Genomic DNA, 27,984 nt, shown 5'->3' on the forward strand with positions numbered 1-27,984 from the left:
ACTTCCCTCACCGACGGCAATGCCCTGCTCTCCAGGCGGCATCTCACCACGCTTTCTGCAGAGCCCTGGAGATGGGGCACCTCGTACCAACCGAGGAGCCACGCTCCACCAAAACACCAGCACCCTTGGGGGCTCCTTGGAGGCAGCCCAAGCCACCCCACCAGCCCAGCACATCTGTGCTGTTTCTGCACCCCACTGGCCCCCGTGGGGCCGATGCACGGGGGTGGCTGTAGCTGGTATTTCACGTTCTGCTTGGCAGGATTCGCCCTCCTGGCACCCGCGCTGTCAGCAAGGAGGCTGCCAAGGACGAGCTCTCCGCACCGCAGCTGCAGCTCAATGGTCCGGCGCCGTCAGACCGGTCATGAGGGCGGCAGCGAGCCTAAAAATGCTGCTGGGGGCAAGAGGGGATCTCCTCCCAGAAGCAGGGACTTTTGAAGGTGCTTGCTGGTACCTGCAATGCCTTTGGTGATGGATGGGGCAGCTCTGTGCCACGTCGCTCGAGCCCATTACTGGTGCTCAGGTGGGTGCTGGTGGGGCAGAGCAAGGTGCTGCCCTGCTGCCCAGGGGCCACAGCAGCTTTTTAACCTCAACAGCCACTCCACAGCGAGGAGCACACGTGGGCAGCCCCAGCACAGAGCGCAAGACCCCCGGGACTGCCATTCCAGAGCCTTGCCCCCAATGCCAAGCCACTTCTTTGTTGAGCATCTCTGGGAAAATATCTCCTCCTGGTTTTGCACAGATGGGGAAACCAAGGGCTTGGGCAAGGAGCAGAAGTTGCTTCTGGCTCCAAGCAAGAAGCAGCAGCCCAGGGGTCCTGCACCCTAGCATGGACCAGCCCAAATGCATTCTCCAACACGCCCCCCTGACCTTTGCAGCCCCTCCTTGCAAATCCCCGGAAGAGGCTTGGGGTTTCTGCTTGGCCACGGAAGGACAGACTGACGCCACATCCAACACACTGCCTCCACCAGTCCCAGCATCTCCTGCGCCCATGTCACGTCCCACAGGGATGCCAGGAGCGTGCCTCTGCCCGGAGGAGCGTGCGCAGGCCTGCAGCTCACTCAGCTGCCAAACTCCCTCGAGATGACTGACACCCCAAAAGTGACCCACCATTCCCCACCCGTGGGAGGGACCCACGCAGGGAGATCTGGTCACGCTCTCGTGGGAATGAAACGTAAAGCAGAGACTCAGAGGGAGCTGGGACACCTCCTCCAACAAAAGCAGTGATGCTGCGGGAGGAAAGGACCAGACGCAGCAGCCAGTGCCCATGCCACCACCACGTCTCCACCCACAGCTGAGATCCAGACATCCCCAGCGTGAGGCTGGGGTATCTTCACAAATACCTTGTTTGGAGAGGGAAACAGGGCCAGAAGAGGCAGGAACAGGCAAGATGAGCTGACTTCCACACCCTCGCCCGGAGCTGTGACAGCTTCCACAGCCCAACACATCAGCTCCGATTTGACACACCTCCCAGAAACCATCCCTCAAACAGCAGGGGCTGTCTTGCCCGGTCATGCGGGAGCAGTCACTTGGGATTAGTAACATGGAGGACTGGTGTTATTTCCCATATTGCACCTCCTTCCCCCAGCTCTGCTCTTCCTTCTCCCAGCGCTGCTCCAGCAAGCTCGCCACGCGGGAGCTGAGGGCTCTCTTTGTGTGATGGAGAAGGGCCACGTAGAATCACGCGATGGAAGAACCAAGGCGCGTGCCACCTAGCAGGGCTCCATCAGCCACGAAAACCAGTAGGTGAGCACACATCCAGCTTCAGCACAACATGAAAGCCCATTCCCTAGCAGATGAGTCCACATCATTAGGCATAACAATTAAATCACCAATCAAACCGACCAGAAGAGCACTTACACCATGATCTTGAGGATCCTAATTCAGGGACTGTTCGGCGACATCTGGACCAGGCTTTACACCACAGCCATGCCTAGCATTCCCAAGGGAGGTACTACGTGTCCTCAGCTGCACTTGGGCTTGGCCATGTCTCCGGGAGAGCCCTCGCCAGCAGCAAGAGGCAATTCAGCCCTGGAATGTCCTGCTGAAGAGGAACCACCTCACGAGCAACCACGACCAAAACCTCCACCAGTGGGCCCTCTTCATTAGATGCCTTTTCCCCACAAATGCGATCCAACCACAGCTTGATACCACAGAGACCACCAAGCAGCCCTACAAGAGGACAACTAAGCCATTCGTGCAGTGCAAGCTTCATCTACAAGGCAGAAAAGCCCCAACCAAAGGCCCTCAGCCATCTCCTCCCAACGCAACCTGAAGTGGGAACCCAAAATATTTTGAGCCTCCCCAGCACAGTGCCAGCCAAGCATCTCCGGTGTCTTCCGGAGCTCCCAGTGTCCTTTGGAGGGATCCATCAGTCATCATCTCAGCACCTGCCAGAAAGTCATGTCCCCCTGTGACTGCCTGTTTCTCCAGCAACCCTTCCCCAGAGCCCAGGCTGTGAAGACTCAGGCCTGGACAAGACATTTCATAACTGCTTCTCCTGGCTTTCTCAATGCTTCATCATTTTTGCAGTCGTCTGCAAATGAGTCTAAGCCTTTGCTATGAGGAAGCAGAGGTATCTCCACCTCCCTTCCTGGTAATTCTGCTAAGGTGGGAAAAAATAAAAGCGCATGTGACTGAGTTGTTAATAAGACATCCCAAATACAAAAACAAGCTAATTAAAACCAGGCATGACCTATTCACAAAACAAGTCCTTTCAACTGTAAAAGGAGAGCAGAAGCCTTTGAAGTCAGGCCTCATAATCCAGTGAGATCCCTGCCTTCACCAGTGACCTCACTTGGAAACTCGTTCTTACCCAACATTGTTAATGACTCCCCAATGAAAGCTGGCTTTAGAGTCTGCTTGGATTTAACAATTGGTGAAGCCAAAGCCTCAGTAGAACAAGTTACCCAGGGTACTACTGAGGAGTCTCCAGGGGCTCTTCGCCAAGGCTAGGATGCCTGCGCAACTCCTCGCATGTTCCTAGCCAGGGGGGACGCCATCTCTCAGCAGGACTTGGGGCTGCCCGGCTGCACCCTGCCATGAAACGTGGAGGGTTGGGGTCCACCAAAGGGTAAATTCCAGGGGAGGAGGGACTGTCGTCCCCCCTGCCCCAAAAGAAGAGCCACGGGAGCAGCAGTGACGCCGTGTCTCAGCTCAGGAGAACATGGAGTGGAGATCCAACCATAAACGCAACGTCTGCAAGGGAGAGGAGGCACAAAAAGCCCAGCTAGCCCCAGGCTTTGAGGCAGCCCCCGCAGGGAGACAGCACTTCCTAATTGCTCTGAGTTTTGCACTCTCCTCCCACGCTCCCAGCTGCAGTCACCACTGGAGATGGGACATTGGGCCAGTTTGGCAACGCCCCGTGTGTCCGCAGACATTCATCCCAACCCACTGCTGGAAACAACCATTGTTTGTAAGATTTACCATGAATGGAGCCAGATGCCAAGATAATCCCCTTATTAGGCTGGTTCCTCTTCTGTTGCATCCTGCGTGACTCAGATTAGAGAAAACTCAGCAGACCAAAGAAACTATAGCACTGGCTGAGAAAAGGCACAGGAAGAGGCATTTGGGAGCGTCCACCGGGCTCCAGACACGAGGTTGTGCTGAGAAGGGCCAGGAGAACCACAGAGGTTCCCATCGGTGCAGGCACTGCGCAGAGGTCGTCTACAGGTTCATCTGGTGTTAGGCAAGGGGTGACACCACAACCGTCTCCCAAGCTAAGAATGAAGTTGTAGGATGTCCATCCCTTCTGGGCAAAGCCACGAAGAGACTGGAAACCAAAGGGACCAGCCGAGCACATCTCCATGGCGTGGTAGGGCACCGTTTTGTAAGAGAAGAGGGGACGTCTGTGATAGTCTGGAAAGAGACTCAAAGACAACCAGCCCTCAAACCGCCGGTGATTTCTTTCTTCAAATTCTGATGAGCAAGAACAAACTACCCCACCAGAAATCCTATCCCAGCTTCCAACCTTTCCTTTTAAACACCAGCAGGGATTCTCACAGATCCCAAGAACCCACACCACAGATACGGATGCTCCAGCATGCCCCTCGAGCTCCTCCTGGCTCTTCGTCAGGAGCAGGGGAGAGATGTCTCCTGAGCAGCACACAGGAGGGGAGTAAGTGACAACAGTTTACTGGACATTAGGACAATCGGGGAATACTCAAAGCGTCACTGCCCAAACTTGCAAACCGAACTGGTCCAGGGAATAAGTGACAACAGTTTACTGGACATTAGGACAACTGGGGAATAATCAAAGCATCACTGCCCAAACTTGCAAACTGAACTGGTCCACCAGGCTGATTTCAGGAGGAATACCATAGGATTTTCAACACCATAAATGATAAGGGTATAAAGAATATCAGTTTTATGGGAAGAATGCCCTCCAGCGTGACAGGACATGGTTTTGCAGGGGGAAATACAGGTGGCAGCTGCACGGACGGAGTCACCAGCATCACCTCTGCCATGCCGAAAGCCCTGCGTCAGCTAGAACACAGGAAGGGCTGCCATCTCCCCTGCAACCTGCCCTTCAAACCCGAAGCATAGTGCCTTGCCCGAGGCCAAGCGCATGGGAAGGAGACGGGGTCTCCTGGACCCGGGGACATCACATCACGCAGCACTGGGGTCTGTCCGAGGCGGGTGCAGCCTCTCCCTTTGCATTAAGCGCCGATGGATGCGCGCAGCAAGCCCTGTTTGAGGCTGTTCCATCCTCCGCACCCCTCAGAGGGAGACCCAGAGGATCCCCCCCACAGCTCAGCCCAGGGCCTGGGGCTGCGAAGCCACCAGGAGGAGGCAAAAACGCCACACAGGGAGCGATGCTGCATCCAGCCAAGCTGGTGTTTGCGATGCACGGAGCTGGTGAGCGCAGAGGCAGGCACTGAGCGCCTCGCCGTGGGGAAACACTCCGGCACCGGCCCCGCAGACACCCACTTTTTGCAGCCAGCCACACGCAACAGCACATTTCTTGCAGCCAGTCACCTGCAAAAGCAGATTTCTTTTAGCCGGCAAAATGCAGAAGCTCCAGCAGACCCCGGGTCAGATCTGGCTGCTCCATCGGAGGCAGCAGTGCAGGATTGCTCCCTCTGGCGTGTTTTCTCCTCCAGATCATTTCTGAGCTGTTTGCTCTTGATCTCTGTCTCGCTGTCTCCAGCCCCGCAGGGCTGTCTGTGCCTGGCTCTCTCCTGCTTGCCCTAGGCCTGGTGTCACAGGCTCTTCAGCTGTTTTACCTTGGCTAAACTCTTCCCATGGTTACCAAGCGGGCAGCAGGAGCAGGGGCTGCACACAGGGAACTGTGAATGAGGCCAAAATGGTGGGAGGAAACATCCCTGTGGAAAAGTCCCTGAAAATCAGGCACTTTCTGTACAGGCTTGGGCATCTTACAGGTGCAGCAAGGCTTCCTTTCCTCAGAAAACCTGTGTGCCCTAAAGCAATGAATGTGTTTGTAATCCAGTCCCCGGCTCTGCTGGGTTCCTCGGGGGTGCTGGAAAGCGTCACTGCCGGAGCACGGAGGAAAAACCCAGACGATGCAACCCAGCCTCCGAGCATGTTTCATCCTCAACCTGTGCTACAAGGCAAGCGCACTGTGAGTTTGGGAATCCTGACACCCAGCCACACACCTGTCAGGGCCACTCAAACACAAACGTCACTGCTGGATCTACCTACGAATGCACGGGGTGTTGCAGATGGCATCTGCCCACGAATTCCCACCTCCTGTCCTGCTCCCTCCTGGAGCACCGCGCAGCAGCTGCTCTCCCCTGACTTGGCTACACGAGGTTTGGGCTCCAAAATAACCTTTCACTTGCTGAAAGTCAGTCGTGGATCTGCCACGGAGTTGAGCAGGAGCTACTCACGGAGATTTTGGTGAAGATGGAGAGCAGGAGCGACAGGCCGGAGAGGTACATCCGGATCCTCTCCCCTCCAAACCTTCGCTGGAGATACTCGGGCATCGTGACAATCTGCCGGAGCGAAAGAGAGCAATCACTGCCCCATCCGGGCCCCCTCCTCCAGGGATGGTCCCAGGGAAGGCAAGGGGACAGCTGTATTCCCAGAGCAGGGCTCAGGAGTCTCCAAGGCCAGCGGTGACAGCCCTCCTGGGAGCAGGGGACCTGGCCGGGGCCACGCTCCCCGCTGCAGGCTCAGGGAAGCTCTACGTACCCCAGACGAGACGTAGACCGGCACAAACACCCAGGCCAACGCCAGGAGAGCATAGGTCGCCTTTTGGGAAGGAAGAACATGGCACAGATGGAAAAAACGCTGATCCTGCTGCAGCTCAGCATCAGTTATCATAGAATCATAGAATCATTTAGGTTGGAAAAGACCTTTAAGAACATCAGTCCAACCATCAACCCAACACCCCCATGCCCACTATACCATGTCCCAAAGTGCCACGGCTGCCCGTTTTTTGAACCCCTCCAGGAATGGGGACTCCACCACCTCTCTGGGCAGCCTGTTCCAACGCTTGACTACTCTTTCCGTGAAGAAATTTTTCCTAATATCCAATCTAAACCTCCCCTGACGCAGCTTAAGGCCATTTCCTCTCATCCTATCGGTAGTTACTTGGGAGAAGAGCCCAGAACCCCCTCACTGCCCCCTCCTGTCAGGAGCTGCAGAGAGCGATCAGGTCTCCCCTCAGCCTCCTCTTCTCCAGGCTGAACACCCCCAGCTCCCTCAGCCGCTCCCCATCAGCCCTGTGCTCCAGACCCTTCCCCAGCTCCGTTGCCCTTCTCTGGACACGCTCCAGCACCCCAATGTCCTTCTTGCAATGCTAGACCCCATGCATCACTCCTGACCCAGCCCTGGCTCACCCTCAAGTGCACGTTTACATCCCCAAATGGCTTCAGACAGCAGGCGCAGGGGCACGAGGCCATGGTGGAGAACCCCCCGGCACCCCTGCCAGCAGGAGCCCGCTCCCCTCAGCCCTTCAGCTCCTGACCAGACGTTTCCCACTCAACCCCTTGAGCACCAAGCAAGGCAAATGCCTTATTTTTGCTGCAGAATCCAAACACTTTGGAAGCGATGGCTGGGAAAGCAGGGGATGGGTGACCTATTCAGCTGGACTGGGAAGCTCTGCACTGAAATGTCCTTTTCCCAGAGCACGTGGGCTTGAGTTGACTCCAAACTCACTGTACGTGCACTAGACGTGAGCCGGAGAAGCTGACTTAGCAGGGTTGCGTTAATTACCCCCTGCACGACTCCTCCCAAGCCTTTTGAGATGTTGCACGAAGCTGCTGCGAAATGGGCCATCTGCTGCTACACAGCTCCACAAACTCATTTTCTTAATAGCGCGACATATTTCTTACGTTCCACTCAAAGCCGGTGACAGCGATTCCCCCGGCAGCACCGGTCCCGGCCAGCCCGATGAAAAGCCCCGAGCCTTCGCTGCTGGCGAAAAGAGAGGCGCCGATCTGCGGAAGAGCAGAGGAGGTGCTGCGGGTGCTCGCAGGCAGGGTGCCCAGCCGCCAGCTCCCCGCGGCTTGGCACGGCAGTTGCGCCAGCTGGACCAGCTTTGGTGCTTCCCCAGCTGCGACAGCCCCGAGGGGATAACTCAGTAAGAGGAGGAGGCCAAAATAATGTCTGAACAGGAGCGGCAGAGCACAGACCTCCCAGCCACTTCTAAAAGCAAAGCGTGGCCAAAGATACACCACGTGTGATGAGGGACATGTACGTATTTTGCAAGAAAATCCCCTAGCAGACTCCAATCCAGGTAGCCGTGAGCCCCAGCGACCAGCGCTCCCGCACACTCAGCTCATCTGGGCATCCCTGGTGCGTTTGGGATGGATTTTCTTGTCTTGAGGAGGATGAGGAGCCACACGTTGCTGTGTATGCCACATACCCTGCCTGGAGGTGGCCCTGCACAAGCAGCCAGTGCCAGACACAGGAAGGACCTACAACCAGTTTGTCAAGATCATGCCAAAATAAGAGGAGGGAAAAAAGAAACTCGGGACACCCATGGCTTGTCAGAGCCACCATGGGCACGCAGGGCCGGTGGGGGTAGATGCTTGACTCCAACGACCCCTCCCCAAGTTTAGGGCAGCCTACGAGGAGACCCACCAAAAGAAAATGAGCTGGGTGGGCTCCAGCACCCTTCGTGCAACGAGAAGGGAAGCGCAGGTGTACAGGGTGGAGGAAAGCGTGGGCAGGCGGTGGAGAAAGCAGGGGCGCAGAAGACGGAATTGGGTGGGAGGGGGAATGGTGCTGGATGTCCCTGCTGCCCAGGGTGTCACAAGAGGGACAAAGGTCTCTTACTTACTGGCCACCATGCCATGTCTCTGCCAGCAAGGAAATAGCCACTGATGGTGTTCCTGTTCACCCTGCATGAAGACTGGGAGGAGAAAAGATCAGCACGGAGCACCCTTCCCTACAAACCCAGGCAAGACACCAAGAAACCCAAGAACCAAGTCTCCCAGACAAGAAGCCAAGAGACAGGAGACTCTGGATAATTAATGGGAGCTCTGCAACTCAAGTTTAATTACACGAAACGGTGGCTGCACCCCGAGTACCTGGAGCCATGAATAGCAAAGGAGACACCCTGAGAGGGGGAAGCACGGAGGATGCGCCCGTCCTACCTCCATCCCGCACAGACAGGTTGGCTAATAGGGCTCAGCTTTGGCTACGAGGGCTACGAGTTTTCTGCAAGGCAGAATAAATGGCTTTGGAGAGCCTTTGTCTGGAACTGCTGGTAGGTGAGGGCTTTTTCTCTTAAGCAGGGCATTTGTCTCAACACCCTTTAATAGACACACAGGAGATCTGCTTACGCCCAGCAGACCGGAGGCCAGGGGAGAGGTTTGTGCCGTGGTTAATTCCACCTCGCTCTCGGGCTATGGAAGTCTTTCCACAGGGGGTGAGAGGGGTGGAGCGTTTGTACAGCAGACCAGAGCAAATGCAGCACGACACACAAAATATGTAACAAGTGTGAACTACAACAGGAAAATAATAGAGACTTTCAAAATATTCCATGCAGAAAAGCCAGCTCTGGAAAAAAAAAAAAAAAGACTATTCAAAAAGGAAAGCAGAAAGTGAACAAGAGAAAACACTCTTACCCATATTCCCACCGCAACGTTTAAGGAAAAATAAACCACAACGACGACAAGATCAGCAACACTGAACTGCTGTGCGGAGGTAAAGGACCCAGCAGTGGAATTGCCCTCCATCATTCCTCTGCCTCCTTCTTCATCCTCGGCAAAAGCCTCACGCAGTCAGTCACGGAATCAGTAACTCGTTAGCGGTTCGAGGGCATTGATCATTAAACAAGCTGGCAGCAGGAGCGGCGCTTCCCAAGGCGCTGGGGTGGGCAGCCTGGCTGTCCGCTGCCTGCCCCCCTTTCAGTTTTCCCCCCGCGCTTCCGGAGGGAAGCCCGGTCCGGGCGAGCACAGCTTGATTTTGGCATCTCACAAACAAGCACCTACTTAATCCCCATTTCCTTGGGGTTTTCTGCTTCTCCTGCATTGATCTTGAAGAAGCTGCCAGCTCTGGTCCAAGCTGCTCCTGCAATGAATGCATTTCTGTGACACAGACTCTCAGGACACGGGCTCCCAGCAACCTCTTGCAGAGGTGCCTTAAATCTAGGTATTGCTGGACAAGAAACCACCAAGGCTTTTATCTTCTATGAACTGTAAACCAAACCCCAATATTTTTCTTGCAGATACTAAGTCTGGAAAGAATTTGCACGATCTCCTGACTAGTTAATAAAGCAGGGTTTTTAGAAGTGTTCTTTGCATTTGAAGGATCCCAGAGAAATATCTCTAAGAATAGCTGGCATTTCTGGTGATCTGGTATTTTTGCTTCTGGGAAAAGCACGCAGAGATTAGGTAGCTCTGCAGTTATATGCTATAACAAAAGGGGTACGAAAAACGTCCGAGTGAAGTCACACACGCTTCACTCCCTTTCGACCACTCCGACGGAATGAAAAGCCAAAGGACTAGCAATCCAGTCTTACAACTGCGACTGTTCCCAAATTCTGGAGTCCTAATCAATACAACAAGCGCACTGCACGGAAGTAGGCAAAGTCAGGGGTTTTCTACATGCTAAAGCAATGATCAAGCACAGGAGTTACGCGAGCGTCCGAGGCAGAGCCTCACCACGCCAGCAAGGGCCGAGCAGCAGAAACGCTCACAGAAGAGATGAAGCTATTCCTCCAAAGGCCAACAAGAAACAAGCAGCAGGAAATAACCTTTGAATTTAATGGCTTTGGGTATTTAATAATCATACTGTTTTCTGCACTGAATGCTTCCCTGGCTCATTTTCAAGTGGCAGCACACTTTCCAACCATGTATCACAAGGTTTCACTAATAAAATAAACGCACTGCAATAATACGCCCGTCACCGAGACAGGTCAGAGTATTTCTCCTCTCTTTGAAACAGCCGCTGAGGCACCCAAGCTCAAGTGGAGTTTAACCCACATTAACACATTCGAAGTACATGTAAGTGTTAATACGTCAGCTCGGTGTATCTATTAACATCGCTGAATTGTTTAATAACCTACTGTCATTGAAGTACAACCAGGTACAGCCTCACATTTGGTCGTTTCATAGAGACAGAACGTACCTCTCCGGACAGGACTGCAAAAATCAAACAGAATCATCTTACGCAAAATAAGGTCGCAGAATCAAGAACAGCATTATCTGAACAGAAATGTGCAGTTGCTTAAATAAAATCGCCATCTCACTTGCCGAATGTACCAACGAGATCAAGTACCGTAGATCTTTTAGCAATATCTAGGTCTTCTAGCCACAGCCCAGGCCTCCAGCGTTCCCAGTGCTGTGCCAAGACAGGCAAGGGAAGGAAAAAACCAAAATGTTTTTTATCCTTAAAAGCAAATCAACCTTCCAAAGCCCTTGGAAGTTTGTCTCAAGCAAAGAGAAATGGTGTCAACACTTTGGTGTTCACTTCTGGCTTTGGACATGCCAGAAGTTTTATACTCATTTGTGGGACATTCTGATTGAGAGAGATCAGACCAAACCACACGTAAATGCTCATTAATTCCACTGCCGTTTTCTCTGCAACAGGTCAGAGACTTCAAGTCTCTGAGACTGGAAGCTCGCAGCATGGCAGCTCGCCGGCCGCTCCACGCACGTGTACCTAAGGATGGTTGGGAAAACCGACCTGCACAAGATAAGCTCTGCACTACGGCCGTATTTTTTAGCTCATCCATGCATTCAGGCCAGGCTACAAAGCTCTGAAAAAGAGTTTACCTGTGTTGAGCTGATTGGGATTTTACCAGCCGGGAACTCTGCCCCCACAATATTCCCAAGCCCCTGTTGTTCCTTGACACCCAGCCATAGATTTCACTCCCTCCCACACTCCCTGAAGCAAAGCAGCACGCTGGAAGCGTACTGTAACCACCAAATTACAACTGATCAAAACACATTTGTGATAGCACCTGCAAGCAGATAGCGAAAGGTTGTATTTGGCCTTTTACAAGACTGCTCAGCAGAACACAGGCTGAAAAATTACAATGAGTGTCCGTATTAGGGAAAAGCAGCCTCTCCTCCTCGCCTGCAGGTGTTTCGCTATAACAACAAGCAAAACGTGTGTTATTCTCACTGCCAAGAAGCCCAAATCCTGTTCATATTCCAAAGCAACCCATTAGCATAAAAGAATCAATTCACCTCTTGATTTCTTTCAGTAACGTAATACCTGCAAATCATTTTTAAGGGGACACACTTTAGAAGACAAGTGACTAGGTACATGAACATTTTTAGAAAGCTCACACAAAACAAGTCTTTATTCTTTGTCGCAGAAAATAAATACAGGTGCATATTTCATATGCTTTTCTATAAAAGCATTCCTACAAAATCACTTAACTGCATACAACAGTACAACCTTTTTGGCTTTCAAAATGCAAATATTATACAGTCACTTCATTTTATTCTCTCTTAAAGCACTTGTAGCAAGCAGCTTTGGAAAAGGAATGCTTAATTTAGAAGCCAAATTCTTGCCTCAAGTGTTTTGTGGGTTTTTTTCCATCATGTATATAGTGCAACTAACCTAAAAGCAACTAGAACAGTTTTTTGTAAAATGTTTATTCCCCACCCAACCCCCCCCAAACAAAAAAAAAAACCTGCAAAGAAAAAAATAGCTCTTAAAAACTGTTCTACCTTGATACTTAACCCAAGAGAAAACAAAAAGTGGCTCAATAGAAATATTAAGGTAAGCATGATGCTTCACAGCTCATTATCTGTTCGCTTCCAGTTTGGCCCGGGGTGTTTCTTTATAAGAAAAAAGCATTAATCATCCAGTCCTATATTTCTGAAAAGGTACGACATGGACTCCCCGTTATGGATCCTGCGAATGGCTTCTGAAAGGATCATGCTGATATCCACAGTCTTGATTTTAGGGCACTGGAGTTTTTGTATTTCATGTGGAATTGTGTTTGTAACAACCACCTACAGAAACAAAAAAATGCTCAGAAGGCCGTAGCTCCGTTATGTCTTCCACCTCCCGTATTAGAACTGCAAAAGGGAACGGCCACGTATCCATGGATACTAATGGCACTGTCCTTCCTCCCTTTCATTCTGCCACACAGGTCCAAAGGAAGGTACAAAAACATCCCCCACATTGAAGGGAAACGTCTCCTAATACTGGCAGTCCCTCAGCTCACCGCTTCCCTAGTTTCCCATTGCTACAGTTTAAGGATGCGTAAATGCTAACATTCTAGCATACAGTACCACGGTAAGAAAGCCTGAACCCAGGAACTTCCCAGCTAAATTCTTAATGCCAGTATACTTTAAGAATCAAATCAGGAGAAAATTGCTCGCTTAAAAAACCCAAACCCATTTGACTGGAAATTCAGAATCCATGCTTACTTCATCGATTGCAGATTCCTCTATCAGCCTGGGAGCGTCTGAAGATAGCAGGCCATGGGTGGCCATTACAAAGATCTTGTAAGCCCCCCTTTCCTTGAGGGTCTCGGCTGCAGCAAGAAAGCTGTCAACGTCATCTATAATGTCATCCTGTCAAAAGGAGATCAAGTCAGCGAAGATTCACCGTGTCCTCAGACAGATCAACACAGCACGCCCAGACTGACGTGACATCTTTTTCAAGTGTAACAGTTCACAGCCAACGCAAAATGGACATTTTTATTGACGCCATTCTTCAGACACCAGAGCTCGATGCTCAGTGCGAAAGAGTGGTAGAGCCAAGTGTCCAAAACTACTGCAACATCAAGGGGCAGAGGGACTGCTCTGTGAGGGAAGAGCCAAGACAACTGACATTCATTCAAAAACCAAACTAACAGAAAATTGACCTTTTCCATTAAAAGCCCAGAGATTACGCTCAGTTTAGTGTGGGCTTGGTAACATTAGGTTAATGGTTGGACTGGACAATCTTAAAGGTCTTTTCCAACCTAAACGATTCTATGATTCTGTATCTACTTCACTGGTATTTCTAAACTCACAGAATAGAAACATGGTAATCTTCCCCTCATCTGCTGTATAAGCACCACCTGAAACGCCTCACTTTCACAGGCAAGCACTTAAACAGAAATTTATCTGGCCTACTCATAGAAACAAGGTCCAAATGCTGCTTTTCAGCATGGATCACTTCATAGTTCACACAGTCAGCTTCAGTAAGCGTGCAGAATACTGCCTCATGGTATAAAAAGTGCAGTATCGAAAGCCCACCATCAACCAAAGCTTAGTTGCTGACGCAGCAGAAAATCTACTTGATTTCTGCAACTTTAACGTATTTAACAATTTATCAAATGCTACGGCATCTTACTTACCACGATGATAGCTATTCTGCCTCCTACATCTCCAACAACTGTGATGGGAGGTTTTTCCTTGGGAATCAGCACTGATTAATGGCAAATTTTTTTAGAGGGGTAGAAAGGAGAAAGAAAGAGAAAGTTTACACAATTTACTTCCAAGTGCAGAAACGTCTGCTTTGCATGGGTCACCACTGCTACAGAGAGAAGTGAAGCGACAACTATTTCTACCATCACAGCATTACCGGGAAAAAACAACAGGATTTTCATACATAAATTATTTTTTTTTAAGCTTAGCCAAAGCATTAACTACCTTCGTTTACACCCAAATTCTTAACCAATTCAATTAATCCTTAATTTTAGTACAGAGAATAGAGTGGCTTGCAGGCACAACCATCTTGATCACCCTACTGAGATCCAAGCTAGGTTTCTGCAACAAAGTTTTGCTGGTGCAGCTATAGATCACATCCACGTTCAGCCAGGTTACTCTGTCAAGGCCCATGACGTAGAGCTACACTCAAACCCAGCGTCAGCTCAGCTTATCAGCTCTGTCCCCCAGAAAAATTCCAACAGAAAAAGTAAATGGCAAAGAAGTGGGGCCTCTCTGTCAGGGGCTCTTCTGACTACCTGTAATGACAGAGCCCCTTCTACACAGGGGGCAGACCTCACGGCCTGGCACTAAAACCAAGGACAAAGAGCATCAAAAAGGAATCTTTTCCCCCCCCTACTGTTTTTTGTAAGAACGACTGCTTTTTGATGGTCCATCACTGCCAGCCCCATCCCCCAAAACCACAAAAAACAACAGGGGAACACTTTCACACACAAACTTACTTACTGGGTATCTCCAAACTGGGATGAATAGCAGCTACATTTTTGGCTGTAGGTGGTGAGTGTCGACCATCCACCATGTCAGACTCAGCATCTTGAGCTTCCCCATGAATCACGGCAATTCCCAACCGTAAGCGCTCAGCAAATGACTGTGCCCTGTAGGAAAAGGGTTAAAAAAACCCCAGAAATACATTAAATTTAAAATAATTCACATACATCCAATCCTAATCTATTTCCATTTTATTCCTAACGTTTCAGAGTTAAAATGGAATAATGATCCTAAGATTTTAGGAAAACACATAGGAGAAACCACTTGCCCCTTAGTGTCTTGTTTTCACCAGGCTTGTGAGCGTCAGAATAACCTTGAAAGTACCCATACTGGCCTTGAAGCAGCAGGATAAATGCTCCAAGTCACATAATTCTGATAACTCCCTTCTGTTTTGCCCAGCAGTCAAAAACACACTTCCTAGCCTTCAGCGTTCTTGAGATCCCATGCTTTAGCGAGTCTCATCCAACAGTAATCGAGAATAGCCTAGATATCCGAACTGTCTACATTTAATAGGAAAAAAATATCCACATGAAAGCAGAAAACAAGTGTTCACCTATCCATTTTTAGCAAGATGTGCACTAAATAAAGACCATATCCCTGACCTTCTGACACATAACCTTAGATATCCTACAGGAAAGAGAATCCGGACGGTCATTTTGCCTGACAAACCACTCTTCAAAGTTAAACAGCCTGAATTTTTACAAAATTACATGAAGTTCCTTCACCACGCAGTATTTCTTCAACTAAAATGAGAAATTTATCTAAAGAAGTATAAGGTTAGCTGGGAAAGCGGGGAAAGCAGAGAGTCAGGAAAATAGGAATTTCATAGACAGTGCTTGTATCCCAGATGCTGGAAGCAGCAAGTAAAATTCAGTGGTTCATCCTTTACCTTGTGCACCCAAGAGTTCGGTATCTAGCCTACGCCAGTGATCTAGTGCCCTTCTGGTCAAAGTGGGACTGGCACGTCCAGAGCGAGTCACCCTGTTCTAACATTAGCATCTAAGACCTGTGGCCTGAATCACCTCCTTTACGCTTAAGCCTTGTTTCACTATCCAAACAACTCAAAGTCCAGAGAATAATTTGCCCATCATGATGCTCAGTTAATTAAAAATGGAGAATCTTCTGCCCTGTGGTTATCATAGAGTTAGGTTATTTTTTCAAGTAGTTAACTACAGATAAATTATGATTCCAAACATTAAGTTATGACTTAGAAGGCATAATCCTATCAACAAAACCATAATGATTACCTTAAAATGCAATATTAAACTGGATAAAGTTCAAAGTAACAGTAAAATGATTTATTAATTTTCCAGTGAGCTCAGAAACCACAGAAACATTCTGAACTGCATCAAGCAGAAGTTCTCTTCCACAAGTAGACATTCATCTGAGAAGTGTTCTCCTCTGTTAGGCTGAAGCATCCAATCACCCTTTTCCAAATACAATGTACCTCCTCAAATACTGCTCTTAAAGGCTCACATGTACACATAAAGAAGCTAAACAATATAGCTCTGGGATCCTCTCCCACACAAATTGGTTCTGTGTGCAACTTATCTGTCTGATCAGTTAAAGGTATGTGTAGACTAAATGCTGGCATGTACAATTACTTGACAAGCATGAAAATGCTCCAACAAATGTCTGCCTACTCCCAATGGGCAATACTGACAGCACCAAATAAAAGAAACGGTCAAGCAAATGGAACGTAACTGGCCAACACAAAAGAAATCATATAAAAAGTACTGCTGGAAAACAAAGATGACAAAAGTTGTTCCCCTCACTATACCTCTACAAATCAAAGCACTTCTGATTTGCTATATAAAATAACAAAACCCGTTCTTACAAAGAGTATCATGATTCCTTGGCATGAAAGTCTAGATAACTTTCCAACAAACTATTGGTTTGTCACCGCAGCAAATACAGTATCTCTTAAACCACCATCCAACTCTTACATCACCTGCTGAGAGCAGTGTAACTCCAAAGAGTTTAGGAATAGTCAACCAAAAACTACATGGATTAAGAACAGTCGTTCAGCCAACAAGGACTTCACAATCAAAATCACCTCAAACATCAAATCCTGTTTCACCATGCTAGATGGTAAACCATCTGCATTTAGGACCTGATCAAACATGCTCTAAGTTATGACCACGTTAAGCAATTACTTTGGATTATTGGCATTATACTTCCAGCCTTTTTTCTTCATTTACAGCAGGAAATTTATAATGTAAATGCACACAAATATAATATGATTAAATACCTTCTTTATCATCAGCACTGTATTGATTTACCTCATCCTTTTGTTTGCTTTTTACTCTCCTTAGATTACGATTATAGCGATGACATAAAAACTACACATCTGACAAAGTAGAATTGAGAGGGATTTGAAGGCTGCATCTTCTAATTATTGGATATCTGTCCTTCACTTGATCCTAAGAACAAAATCACAACAGAGAGTTCCTGCTCTAACACAAGAGAGCAGATCTTACCCACCTCTTTGCAGACGCAGGTGATTTGGCCACAATTACAGCATTCCTGTAGTCTGGTATCTGTAGTAAATAACAGATAGCAATGTCTACTTCATATCTTTAGACAAATTTAAACTCAGTAAGAATCAGCGAACTTTATTTTGCCAGAAGAATTTTAAGCATTGAACATTTTACCTAACATAAGAAAGCAACCTCAAGAATCCATGGTACATGATCAGAGTTCACAGCTCAGTAAAAACAGGTATTTAGAAAATTCAGGTATTAACTTAAAACTGTACCTTTCATAAACACCATGTTATATTACAGTTTATACAAAAGTAACTGCTTTAGAAGAACATCAGGGCTGCACAGACAAGTGTTAAAAGAAACAGGAAACCATCAAAATTAAAGTTTCCTGTTCAACTTAAATTGTCTTGAGCATGCACATGGCAGTCTGTAATCACGTGAAAACGGAGCGTTTCACCTATCTCCTATTGTTTTGCAGAGTACACCAAAAAAAGTAGCGCCTCTCCATCACTCCATCACATCCTACTGACTCTTTATATGGACCAAGGGATCAAAATTCCACATTCACTGCACTGATCCTGGAGTCACAGTCTAATGTTGCTGCAAGCCGCCTTCTACGCAGATCAGCACTAGAGGATGCTGCTGCAAATGCCAACAGCCGCAGCGGCGAGGCCAAGAAGTCTGGGTTTCAATACGAGGTCTGATGCGTACTTCACTCAGTCTTCACAAGCTACTCCAAAGTTTGCTGCCCCTGCCCTGCCCATTCTCACCCTGGCTTTTCATCCCAGACTCCCTCTCTCCATTCAGCCAGCATTTTAGTCCCTATCTCTCAAAGGTTTCTTATCCTAGCTTCCATTTTCCCTGCAAACAGTGACTCTACATCAGACTCGTCTTTCCTTGTCCATAACTTCTCGAGCATTCCACCACTCGCGCTTCCAGTCGTCCTTTCCAGCAGCTATCTATGCTCCCTCTAATACCTCATCTTACCTCCTTCCTGGCAAACTCAGCATTTTCCTTCACTGTGCTGCCCTGGGACAATCTGTCTGCCACAGAGCAGCAGAGAACCTGTCTGTCCTTCTATCAGCTGCCGTAACGACAGTCCACAGACACTCTCAGCTGCAATAGCAAGGAAAGTTCTACAGAGCAGATCCAACCCTCAGAATCCCAGTGTTAAGGGACGGAAGACTCTTTACTAAATACCTGCAAACTGATCTGTTACAGTTCTAATTTCGCAAATCTGGGGGGGATGATACTCTGACATGCAGTTCATCGACTTGCTGTCAGATGTCAAATACCAGTTCCAGAGCATAGAAATACTTTGGTTTTTTCAAACACAAGCAAGGCAAGTTGTTCCACAATCTCATCCTCAAACATACAAACCACACTAAGTATTTCCAAAAGCTCTCTACCTGAAATAGGCATGGGAACGAAAAAAATTAAGTTCTGAATTTGAGCATGGGCCTAACCAACTGAAAACAAGAGCTCTTCTGAGGATGTGTCAGGCAACATTAATAAGCCACAATGCTACTAACCCCACCTATAATACTGGGAATTCAGCATGGTCTGTCCTTTACAAACACTGAGTTATACAACAGGCTACAAAGATTAACATGACGGAAGGTATGGACAAGGCAGGGCCTGTCACTTGACATAATAAAGGCTTTGATCTTGTTCAGACATCATTGCCTCATTTTTCCCCTGCCAGATTATCAAATTTGTTCCCAGCTCTTTAAAAATGAAGTCAGAAAGCCAGAAATGTCATCCAAAAGACAGTAAGACATCAATAACTCCTTGTAACAAAGAGCTACGTCACTCCAAGATCAACACGTACACATAGGAAAGAGAGAAGACACTAAGTATCGAACATTTGCTAAGCATACAAAGGACAATCACCAAATTATTTTTGTACTACATTAATTTCACTATTGGGACTGTCTTCATCCCAGAACACCAAGTAATCCTTTTCACACCTATACATAAGTTTCCGACAGGGAACAACTACAAGCCCTAATCCTCTTAACTTGCAGTTCAATATTTTTTAAGGGACCTCCACTCTTATCAAGCTGGACTCTATTTCATGCTATTCAATACACCCCATCACAACTCCCATTTGAAATATTTTTCATGCTTTGGCATTCACAGCCCAGGATATACAGCAGCTGCTGCTGCCGTGAACTTGAGATGAATACTAAATTCTTCCTGAGCAGCACTGGATGAAACTTTTAAGAAAAGATACTATACGTGACCTGGCTGGTGAAGGTAGCTGCCAATATAGATCCCATGCAATCAGACACATTCAGTCAACCCTAGTTTTAGCAAGTCATCTCACAGACAAGCAGAGGAATGAAGAAATGAAAAACTGAAAGTACCTTTTAAGACCTTTCTACACATACTTCAGCACATCTCTACAAATGTTCATTTGTTAGACCGCACAGCAGAGCCACTCAAAGCTGCAACAATTCTTTGTAAACTATTATGAGCTCATGTATGAAAATGTGCTTCAAGACTGAACCAGGAACATGATCTTGTTATCGACCATAATCCATACATTCAAGCAACACAAAGGCACAACTTCTCTTGTGTCTGCATATTTGGTTTCCCGCTTTTTTTCTTTTTTTAATATATGAAGTGCTTACAATGTGCAATACTTCTCTCTTGGTATACAAGATGAATGACTGTGGCAAAGCCAGAGCCTGGAGTTTTGTTCTATCTATCTATCTATTTTGTACTTTGACTCTAGTACCAGATGAAATTGTAATGACATATTTACATGGTAACTGATTCCCCAAACAGATTTTAACACTGTGATAACAAAATCATGTTGGTTTGTTTTTGCATTTGTTTTGGGTTTTGTTTTGGTTTAAATTGAGGCATTCATATCTCTATAAAAAGAAATATCTTGCATTCAAAAGTAAGAGCGAGCTAAACCTTTTCTCCCAGCAAGAAGAAAGCGTTTGCTTTATTCCAAATTATCATTAGTCAGAAGCATAATATGCATCTTATACCTACAATTATCATTTGCAGAATTTGTATATACGAATCTACCAGCAGCACTTCTCAAAGCACTTATAAGATGTAGAAATGGACGCGCAGAACATCAGAAGTTAAGCTCCTCAAGTCAAGACATGCTGAACAAACAGCAGGTGAAAATTTCCACACAAGAAGTCATCTGTTCTTATTTTCAGAGTATGATCAATAGGCTCTCTCATTGTTTACAACCTAACTTGTAAAGTGTTTTCATAATGCGATATAAATTACACCTACACAAGCAGCCCATCCTATATATGTCAAGGAAACTGGAAATAGGAAAGGAAGAAGATATCAATAGCAAGAAAATCCTCATTTTTTTTTAATACCAGTTGGGGAATATACCTAATAAGACAGAACAGTATCACTGCATGGATAAGAAAAAGCGAGCTCTTCATGAAAGCAAAACTTAAGCCTGTGGGGAAGAACCAACTGCCCCAACACCACCCCCAGCCCCAACATGACCTTTCCCCCTTTAAAATTCTGTTTTAAGAGTTAAGTCTTTCCAGAGGAATTTGTTTCAGAAGCCTTGAGACATGACAAAAAATAATTTAGAAAAGCAACTGTAATAGCAGGCCTTCCTCACCTCTTCCTGGATGTACTGTAGTAAAAATGGAGATGCTCTCAAGTTATCAACTGGAATATTGAAGAAGCCCTGTATTTCCTTCTGATGTAAATCCATGGTAATAAGATGAGTTAGTCCTTTAAAAAAAAATAATAAAAAGACATATGAAAAGACACATCAAGAAGAGTAAGAGAGAACAACAGGCACACTCTTTAGTTCTCTAGTAAGTTTGACTGAGGTTTGTCCAGAACAAAATCTCTAAGCTGCATTAGAACAAGAATAGTATACTTAGTGAAAGTACGTAGCATATTAACTATGTCCCTCAAATATTAAGATTCAAAAGTAACTGGCATTATCATGTTTTGAGATTTCTACAGTGTCCTTTTCAAAAGAACCTCAGAACACTCTACATAATTGACTCAGTAGTGCCACACTGAGGCAGGTAAGATCTTTCTCCATTTGACATGTGACAAAATGGAAGAAGCACTAATAAATTGTCCTATGCCACGTAGCAAGACTCCAGCACAGCTAACATCAGAGTTCTGAATTCCTGAAAAATGGACACAAACCCTAATCATCGAAACACTTCTCTCAAAATAAGAAACCAGATCACACTGGTTCACTGTAACTGCCCATTTTTCTCAGGGACAGGAGCAAAAGGAAAGGAGCAGAAAAGAAAATGTGTTGAAGGATGTGAAAATGCATAATCTCATCCTCCCACATCATTTCAAATGTAAAGACCAGATACAAAGCGCATTCATCTCAACAGGTAAAAAACAGGCTAGGAATTACAAAGCACAACTGTTTGAGAGCATCAGAATGGCAAAGAACAGCATTATGATAGATACACACCATGGCCCAAAGCAGCAAGAGTCCAGCAGACTCCTTTTGCCGGCTCAGTAGGACACAATGTAAAATGGCCATTACAAGTTGGGTTTTTTAATGGACTCATCATTTGGAGACATTTCTAATTACATTCTCTTTTCTATGTGGGTTTTAAATTCATGAAAAACTTGTCAGTTATTCCTAAACAGAGTCCCAGCTTGCGCACAGACTGCTCTAAACCTGAAAGCTGACAGCAGGAGTCCCCACTGCCCCGATTATTTCATGATAACCTACATTCTTACCAGCTTTGCACATCATTGAAGCCAGTAATTTAGAGACAATGGAGCCCCTTTTCCTCATCTTGCACTGTTTGCTGTATGGGAAGTAAGGAATCACTCCAATAATGCTTTTGGCACAGGAGGTTTTACAGGCATACACCATGATCAGGAGTTCCATGATCGTAGTATTCACATCCCTGGAACAAGAAGCATCTAGTTCTGTATCTCGTGCATAAAAATCCTGTATTCAACACGATATCTATACCCACTTCAGTGATTTCACTCCAGGGCAGTAGAGAGTGTGGCGACTGAGCAATCTTCACTAAGAATCCAGCTCTGCACCTCAGGACAGCAAGTGCCCTGGACCCAGCACTTTCATTCTTCACTAGAATTACACTTCATTCTTTTTTTCACTTGGCTATTCTGGGCAATTCAGCAGTTTTTGTTATAGCATTTTCAGGCTTTTAGTGATACAGCATGTTGCTGTAACAAAGCAGTACATAATTTATCTCCAATACCTCTTTCAATTGTGCACAAAATAAAATAGGTATGTTTTTCAATATAGATAAGCTTTTTCTTCTAAAAAAAAGTTTCAGACTGTACAACATATTCCTCTATCATTCAAGCCAACAGCAGGCTAAATATTTAACAATTACCATCTGTTTTCTGCCATAAATGAAAACATTGAGAAGATATTTTTTTTAGATGAGAACTGGTCATCAACTAAGAGACCTTCTGTTTCTGTTGTCATTAGAAAAAAACATCTGTAAAGTTGTTTTGTAAAGTTGCATTTGTAAAGTTCTTTTCACATAAAAAAAAAGTTGTTTGCTGAGCCATAGGACACATTGCCTAGGAAATGCTCCTCCTACTGTTCTCCTTTAGAACTCTGTAATGGTGCTGGAGATGGGGTAGCTGAAAAGGGAAGAATTTGAAGAGAATGACATAAGCAAAAGAGCGCACTTGGAAAAAGAATGCAGAGACCCAGGGGAAAGTTTCATTGACATATTCACTGAAAATGAAAATAACAGAGGTTAGCTTATACTGAAGTCTTCTTTGTGCACATATCAGAAAAAAACCCAAAACAATAACAACAAAAAAACCCACAAAGAGAAGCCTCTATCTAGTTAATCTAAGCTTATTATACTGTATCATATACATAAAACGCAAAGAAAAATTAAACCAGAAGCATTCTTATGGACAGTCCATGTCAAAATGCTAGCACAGTGTCTTTAAACAGTTACTCACTTTGAAACTGTTTGGATGATAAATACATCCTTTCCTCTCACAGACTCCTGAATCTGCACTCTTGTTTCTGCCAAGAAGAGAAATATGTAATATTTGCAATAGCAAAACTCAATAGAGTCTAAGAAAAGGGTAGCTAATACATGCACGTCGTAGTTAGGTAAGCTTCCAGTTTTGCCGATTAAATGCTCACCTCTGTTTGGCTCTTGGTAAACCTGAACCTTCCCCATCTCAACTCCTAAGCGCCTGCAGGAGCAGAAGAAAGAAAAAGAGAAGTCAATAAGGGAAAATTAAATATAAACCAAACACAAAGCCCATATAATGCAACAGTTATTGAAAAAAGCTGTATTTCACAGGAGAAAAACAAGGGGGAAAAAAAAAAACCCAAACCATAAAATCAGTAATTATAGTGGAAATCTCTTAACAAAGCATCTAAATTTCCAGAAGCTGCACTGCAGGCTAAGCTGAACTCATTTTCAAGTCAAGCTCAGAAGAATGAGCAACGGGGGGGGGGGGGGGGGGGGAATGCTTGATTACTACATTATTTAACAATTTCTAATTTTTAATACATATTTCTATATACATTCTATATATATTGCCATATATATGTACATACACACAGCAACATAAACATGCACAATGTTTAAAAACCCACTTTTAAATCATTCTTCTCTATAGAAAATTGTCAGTCTAGAGTGAATCGGAAACACTAGCAAGCTCTCTGTTCAATGAATAACGGAAGGCTAACGTCTGCCATGTCTATGCCACTTCAGTATTAGCACAAACCCCCACCGCTTAAAAAAAAAAAAAAAGGAGACAACTGAGTATGCTATGCAGTTATGCCCAAGTCTTTGCAATGCGTAAGTTCAGTTCCTTTGCGCTCTCCTTTCTCTTCCTATCTCTACCTAACTTTGGGTACGTAAACCTCAGGAAGAAACTCATCATTTGCGATACTCCTGGCAATGCTATGCATCCTAATACTGCTATACTAGCATGGTAAAATTTTCCTTAAGTTGTAAAAGTTCTGCTGAAGCTATTCACGCATTTAAAGCTAAACAAATGTCCCCATCTAAAATATACAACGAGCAGGATGGATGCACCTTTACCGTCTAAGAAAACTCTGCTACAAAGAGAATGAGACAATGATAAAAACTTCTGCCATGATTATTTAACACTATCCAAACATTAACTTTCCCATGTGTTCTCTACAACATACTGCAGCCAATCACGACCTGCCACCAAACAATTTAAGCACAGCTTATTTTCTTTGTTATTGATCTGTTGAAATACGCTGTGCAATACAGTACACTAGATGTTCTGGCAAACCATGGCAGTTTTCCATATGCAACTTCCCTGAAACAGAGAAATCAGTCTTCAGTAAAATAAGTCCCATCATAGTAACACCAAGATCCTAAGCTGCCCTGCAGGATTTTACTTACTCAGCAATCCTCTTTGATAGTTCCATGCATGACGAATTGGAATTAGCTGAAAACAGCACCAGTCCACCCTTGGTTATATTCATGATGGCCCCAATTTCAGTTGATGGCACACAAAACATCAAACCTAAGTTGTTTTTCCACTTCTAAAAGACTGCAAGAGATGAAAGGTCTGTTAAAGCCACAACATTAAAAACAAAAAAGAAACAAACTTTCTCTATTTAGAAAGCGAAGTTTCCCATAAGCCTGTATTTTCCAGCATCCTTAATATTTGTTATCACCACTTTAACAATACCAGGAATACATCCTTACAGTATGTTGTGACCCACAAGCCATACCGTTTACCAACATAGCTCCGCATACCTAGGGAGACGGCACAGAGCCCACCTTGCCTTCCTTCTCCTGCCCCCAAGCTTCACACACCCTCCAGCAGAATGCTTCCCCAGAGGCCTCCAGAGATCCCCCCAGACAGCCTCCTGACTTCAACAGGGTTTTTTTCTGGTTTTTTTTTCTTTTTTTAAATGTTTTCCTTGGGCTATCATTTAGCAACACAGATTCTCTTTTCCATCAGCTTGTCCAGCTCATGTTCCGGAACTGAGCAACATTTATTGACTTTTTCAAGATCACAAAGCCAGTCAGAGGTAGAACTGAGCTAAAAGGAGCTCCTCGATCCTGGCTCTGCTAAAATGCCTAGAAGAGTCTATGTCCATAGCTGCGTATCTTTCTACCACTTTGCAATAAATGATAAACTTACAAATAAGGATGAAATGTAAGGAAGAGTTCAATAAAGTTGGTAGCTGTAAATAATGACCTCTTGCACAACACATCCACTTGGTGAAGCAGTTGTCATTCTTTGATACTAATATTTCTCCTGTGAAAACAGGAGAAAAATATCAAGAGGAAATCTATACAATTTTTTTTTCCCCAAATAAAGGTACAAACCACTAATCCCACCAAGGATTTGATGGGATTCCATCTTGACACTTTTTATTCTTCTCTGTAGCATCGCATTTTCATGACGACTTCTACGACAACATTTTGTTCAAATAAAAGAAAAAAAAAAAATCACATTGACCAGCAACCACTGACAGATTGAAGTAGCATTCAACTCAAAAAATCCTAGGCCTCAGCACTTCACTTCTGTCGTATAAGTAGTCCAATCCTTCATCATCCAATTCAGCATTATGTATGGGACTGAAAATATCAAATACAGTGGCATAATTCAGAACAAAGTAAAGAGAAGTTAGGATAAATCAATAACTTCTTTCCTGGTAAACATCTCCCTGCTGAGAAATGTAATTATCTAATAGCCATACGTAATGTGTTACAAAAAACTGACGGTATATCAACTGTAATTACTCCAAAACAGCATCTAACAACAGGAACAGCTGGCTAGCTCTAAAGAAACTCATACAGCCCACCTGCACAACTAGACATACCCTTGCTCCATTCGACCTCGACACAGAAACTGTACCTGATTCATTCTCAATTAAGAGCCAATGTGAAGTCAGGAACTTCCTAACAACAGATCTCTTCATGAAGAGGCTGTGCTCTGCTCACTTGCTGTGAACGAAAACCTGCCTGTCATCAAAACTTCCAAAAGGTGCAGGAGGAGAGCACAAGTAGCAACAACTTCAGCAACAGAAGGCCTAAATGTTTCAACTCTACCAGCGCCTGGTGTGCACCCCCATGCCACTAAAGCAAGACCCCACCCCTTTCAGCCTTTGCTTTCAGAAGAGAGGAAAAAAAAAATCCTAGAAGGCAGTATGGTTACAGACATCCAGTCTAAAGCTCAACTCTATACCTCCCAAACTAAGTACCAAACAATTTAAGGAGAATTAAAAACCTATTTCTTAGCTAGTGCTTCTTCCTTTGTTCTGCTGCACACTTACTCTGTAACTCCCAGCTGTTAACTAATGGCCATCATCCGTCAAGTATTCATAACGGTGTTAAAGACATATCTTAAATCCAACAAAGTGAGCACATACTGGAAATGCTTTTAGGCCTCAGAACAACACCTGAAAGCACCCTGCTAGTGTGATCAGATGGGAACAATGCAGAGACAACTTCCAGTGTTACTAAAAGTATTCACATGGTGTTTTGAAGGTAGAGGACTTTTTTTTCCTCCAGTTGTGTTACCTTCTTTGCTCCATGGATTAGGGAAATGAGTTAAGAAATCTGCTGAAAGACAAGAGGTTTTGGTTCCTGATTATTGTTCAGGGTGCATTTTACACAATAAGATACGGACATATTCACAAGCAACATTGAACATAGCTCTTCACACAGCCATAGGTCAACCACTTTCTTGCAGATGTACTTCAGCAGCAAGTGGACTACAGTGGGGGTGGGGGGGGGGGGTTGCATTTGTAGGGTAATATTGATGTATCAACCTTGAAACACGTGTTGGGATGACAGCAAGCTCACAAAACTTTATTAGATGTGTAAAGACATGACTCCACAAGGTTACATGGGACCATAACCCTCTGGCTTGAGGTGGACAGATCTTCCAAGCCTCCATCAGATTTGGGAGAACACACACACCATAGAGTAGGCTGCAGCCCACAAACTCCTACCCTTTCTTTTGGGCTGCACACACTTACACGGACACATCATGATGAACGCAATTACCAGACTGGGTGCTCATGATGCCCTACTCCCACTGGCTTTACACCTCCATGAACTGAGCATGTCCACACAGAAAGCAAGAGGCAGGAATAACTGCCTGGGATAACCACGGTACTAAAGAATTGATCCCCATGGCTGGAGAGAAATTGAACCTCTCACCCATCTCCCCCCAGGGAATTTCCCCGGCCCCAGAAGGGCCCTCCACACTAACCTATCCCCCTGGGCCAAAAGGCAGAGGGTCGGCCCTTCCATCCCAGACCTCCCTGCCAGTCCTTCAGCTACTCCAGGTGGGTTACACACGCCCTAGGAGAGGGGAAGCCCGCCCAGGCACCCCAGGGTACCTGAGGATCCCTTCCCTCCTCTCAGGGGAGAGGCCTGGGCACGCCGCAGCCCCCAGCGTGGCAGCGAGCACGCCGCTCCCCGTCACCTGTGGGGCTGGCGGCCGACGAGGAGCCCCCGGCAGCCCAGGAAAAGGGGCCGCCCAGGAGAGGGCCCCCCCCCAGAACCCCCTGAGGGGAGAGCAGCAAAGCCCCTCCTCAGGCGGCGGAACCCTGTGTGGGGAAGGGGAGAGAGCACTGGGGAAAGGGGGATGTCCTGCCCTCACACAGCCGGCTGAAGTGGGCTGAGCGAGCGGGCGGGCGGGCGTGCCCCTTTCTGAAGGCCTTACCTGCCGGCTCCGGCCCCCCGGCCCCGGGAGAAGGCAGCCCGGCCGGAGGGGAGGGGGAGAGGCAGAGGCAGCGGCGGAGCTCAGCCCCCTCCGGTTCTCCGCTTGCAAGATGGCGGCGCCGCGCGAGGGAGGGAGGGAGGGAGCGCGCGCCAGGGGCGGGCGCGAGGCGACGCCCTCCTCCCTCCCCCCCCCCCGCCCTTCCCGCCACGGCCTCGCGGCGCGGCTGAGGGGAGCCGCCGCCATCTTCCCCCCCTCGA

At 46.4% G+C, this 27,984-nt stretch overlaps 2 protein-coding genes across 4 annotated transcripts in view; both read right to left on the reverse strand.

Annotated features, from left to right (window-relative positions):
• SLC5A10 (solute carrier family 5 member 10) overlaps positions 1 to 9,146 on the reverse strand; it is a 43,090-nt gene extending 33,944 nt beyond the window's left edge. For 2 of the 3 annotated variants that reach the window (XM_075719341.1, XM_075719340.1), the window contains exons 1-5: positions 9,036 to 9,146; positions 8,246 to 8,317; positions 7,296 to 7,400; positions 6,151 to 6,210; positions 5,847 to 5,951 (exon numbers count right to left, since the gene is read on the reverse strand). In XM_075719341.1, coding sequence (XP_075575456.1) covers positions 5,847 to 5,951; positions 6,151 to 6,210; positions 7,296 to 7,400; positions 8,246 to 8,317; positions 9,036 to 9,146 — 453 coding nt within the window. The remainder of the gene's footprint in view (positions 1 to 5,846; positions 5,952 to 6,150; positions 6,211 to 7,295; positions 7,401 to 8,245; positions 8,318 to 9,035) is intronic. The other variant, XM_075719342.1, reaches the window with a different exon arrangement.
• A 3,026-nt stretch (positions 9,147 to 12,172) lies between these two features.
• Positions 12,173 to 27,741, reverse strand: PRPSAP2 (phosphoribosyl pyrophosphate synthetase associated protein 2). Its single transcript, XM_075718291.1, has 12 exons — positions 27,728 to 27,741; positions 25,190 to 25,306; positions 24,439 to 24,589; positions 23,193 to 23,245; positions 23,003 to 23,069; positions 21,782 to 21,954; positions 20,676 to 20,791; positions 17,061 to 17,116; positions 14,535 to 14,683; positions 13,718 to 13,788; positions 12,801 to 12,947; positions 12,173 to 12,380 (listed from the first exon to the last, which is right to left on the reverse strand). Exons 3-12 carry the CDS (start codon positions 24,555 to 24,557, stop codon positions 12,222 to 12,224), a joined length of 1,110 nt encoding a protein of 369 aa, XP_075574406.1. The 5' UTR covers positions 24,558 to 24,589; positions 25,190 to 25,306; positions 27,728 to 27,741; the 3' UTR covers positions 12,173 to 12,221.
• Between the last annotated feature and the right edge of the window lie 243 nt (positions 27,742 to 27,984).

Source organism: Pelecanus crispus, chromosome 11, assembly GCF_030463565.1.
Source record: "Pelecanus crispus isolate bPelCri1 chromosome 11, bPelCri1.pri, whole genome shotgun sequence".
NCBI lineage: Eukaryota > Metazoa > Chordata > Aves > Pelecaniformes > Pelecanidae > Pelecanus > Pelecanus crispus.

What these genes read in the sequence shown, in the direction of transcription:
- PRPSAP2 (XM_075718291.1), bottom strand. Translation starts at nt 24,557, where the DNA reads ATGTTTTGTGTGCCATCAACTGAAATTGGGGCCATCATGAATATAACC. An exon ending in CTATCAAAGAGGATTGCTGA is followed by an intron (nt 23,246 to 24,438) that starts GTAAGTAAAATC and finishes CTGCTCCTGCAG; the next exon opens with GCGCTTAGGAGTTGAGATGG. An exon ending in GCAGAATAGCTATCATCGTG is followed by an intron (nt 12,948 to 13,717) that starts GTAAGTAAGATG and finishes TCCTTTTGACAG; the next exon opens with GATGACATTATAGATGACGT.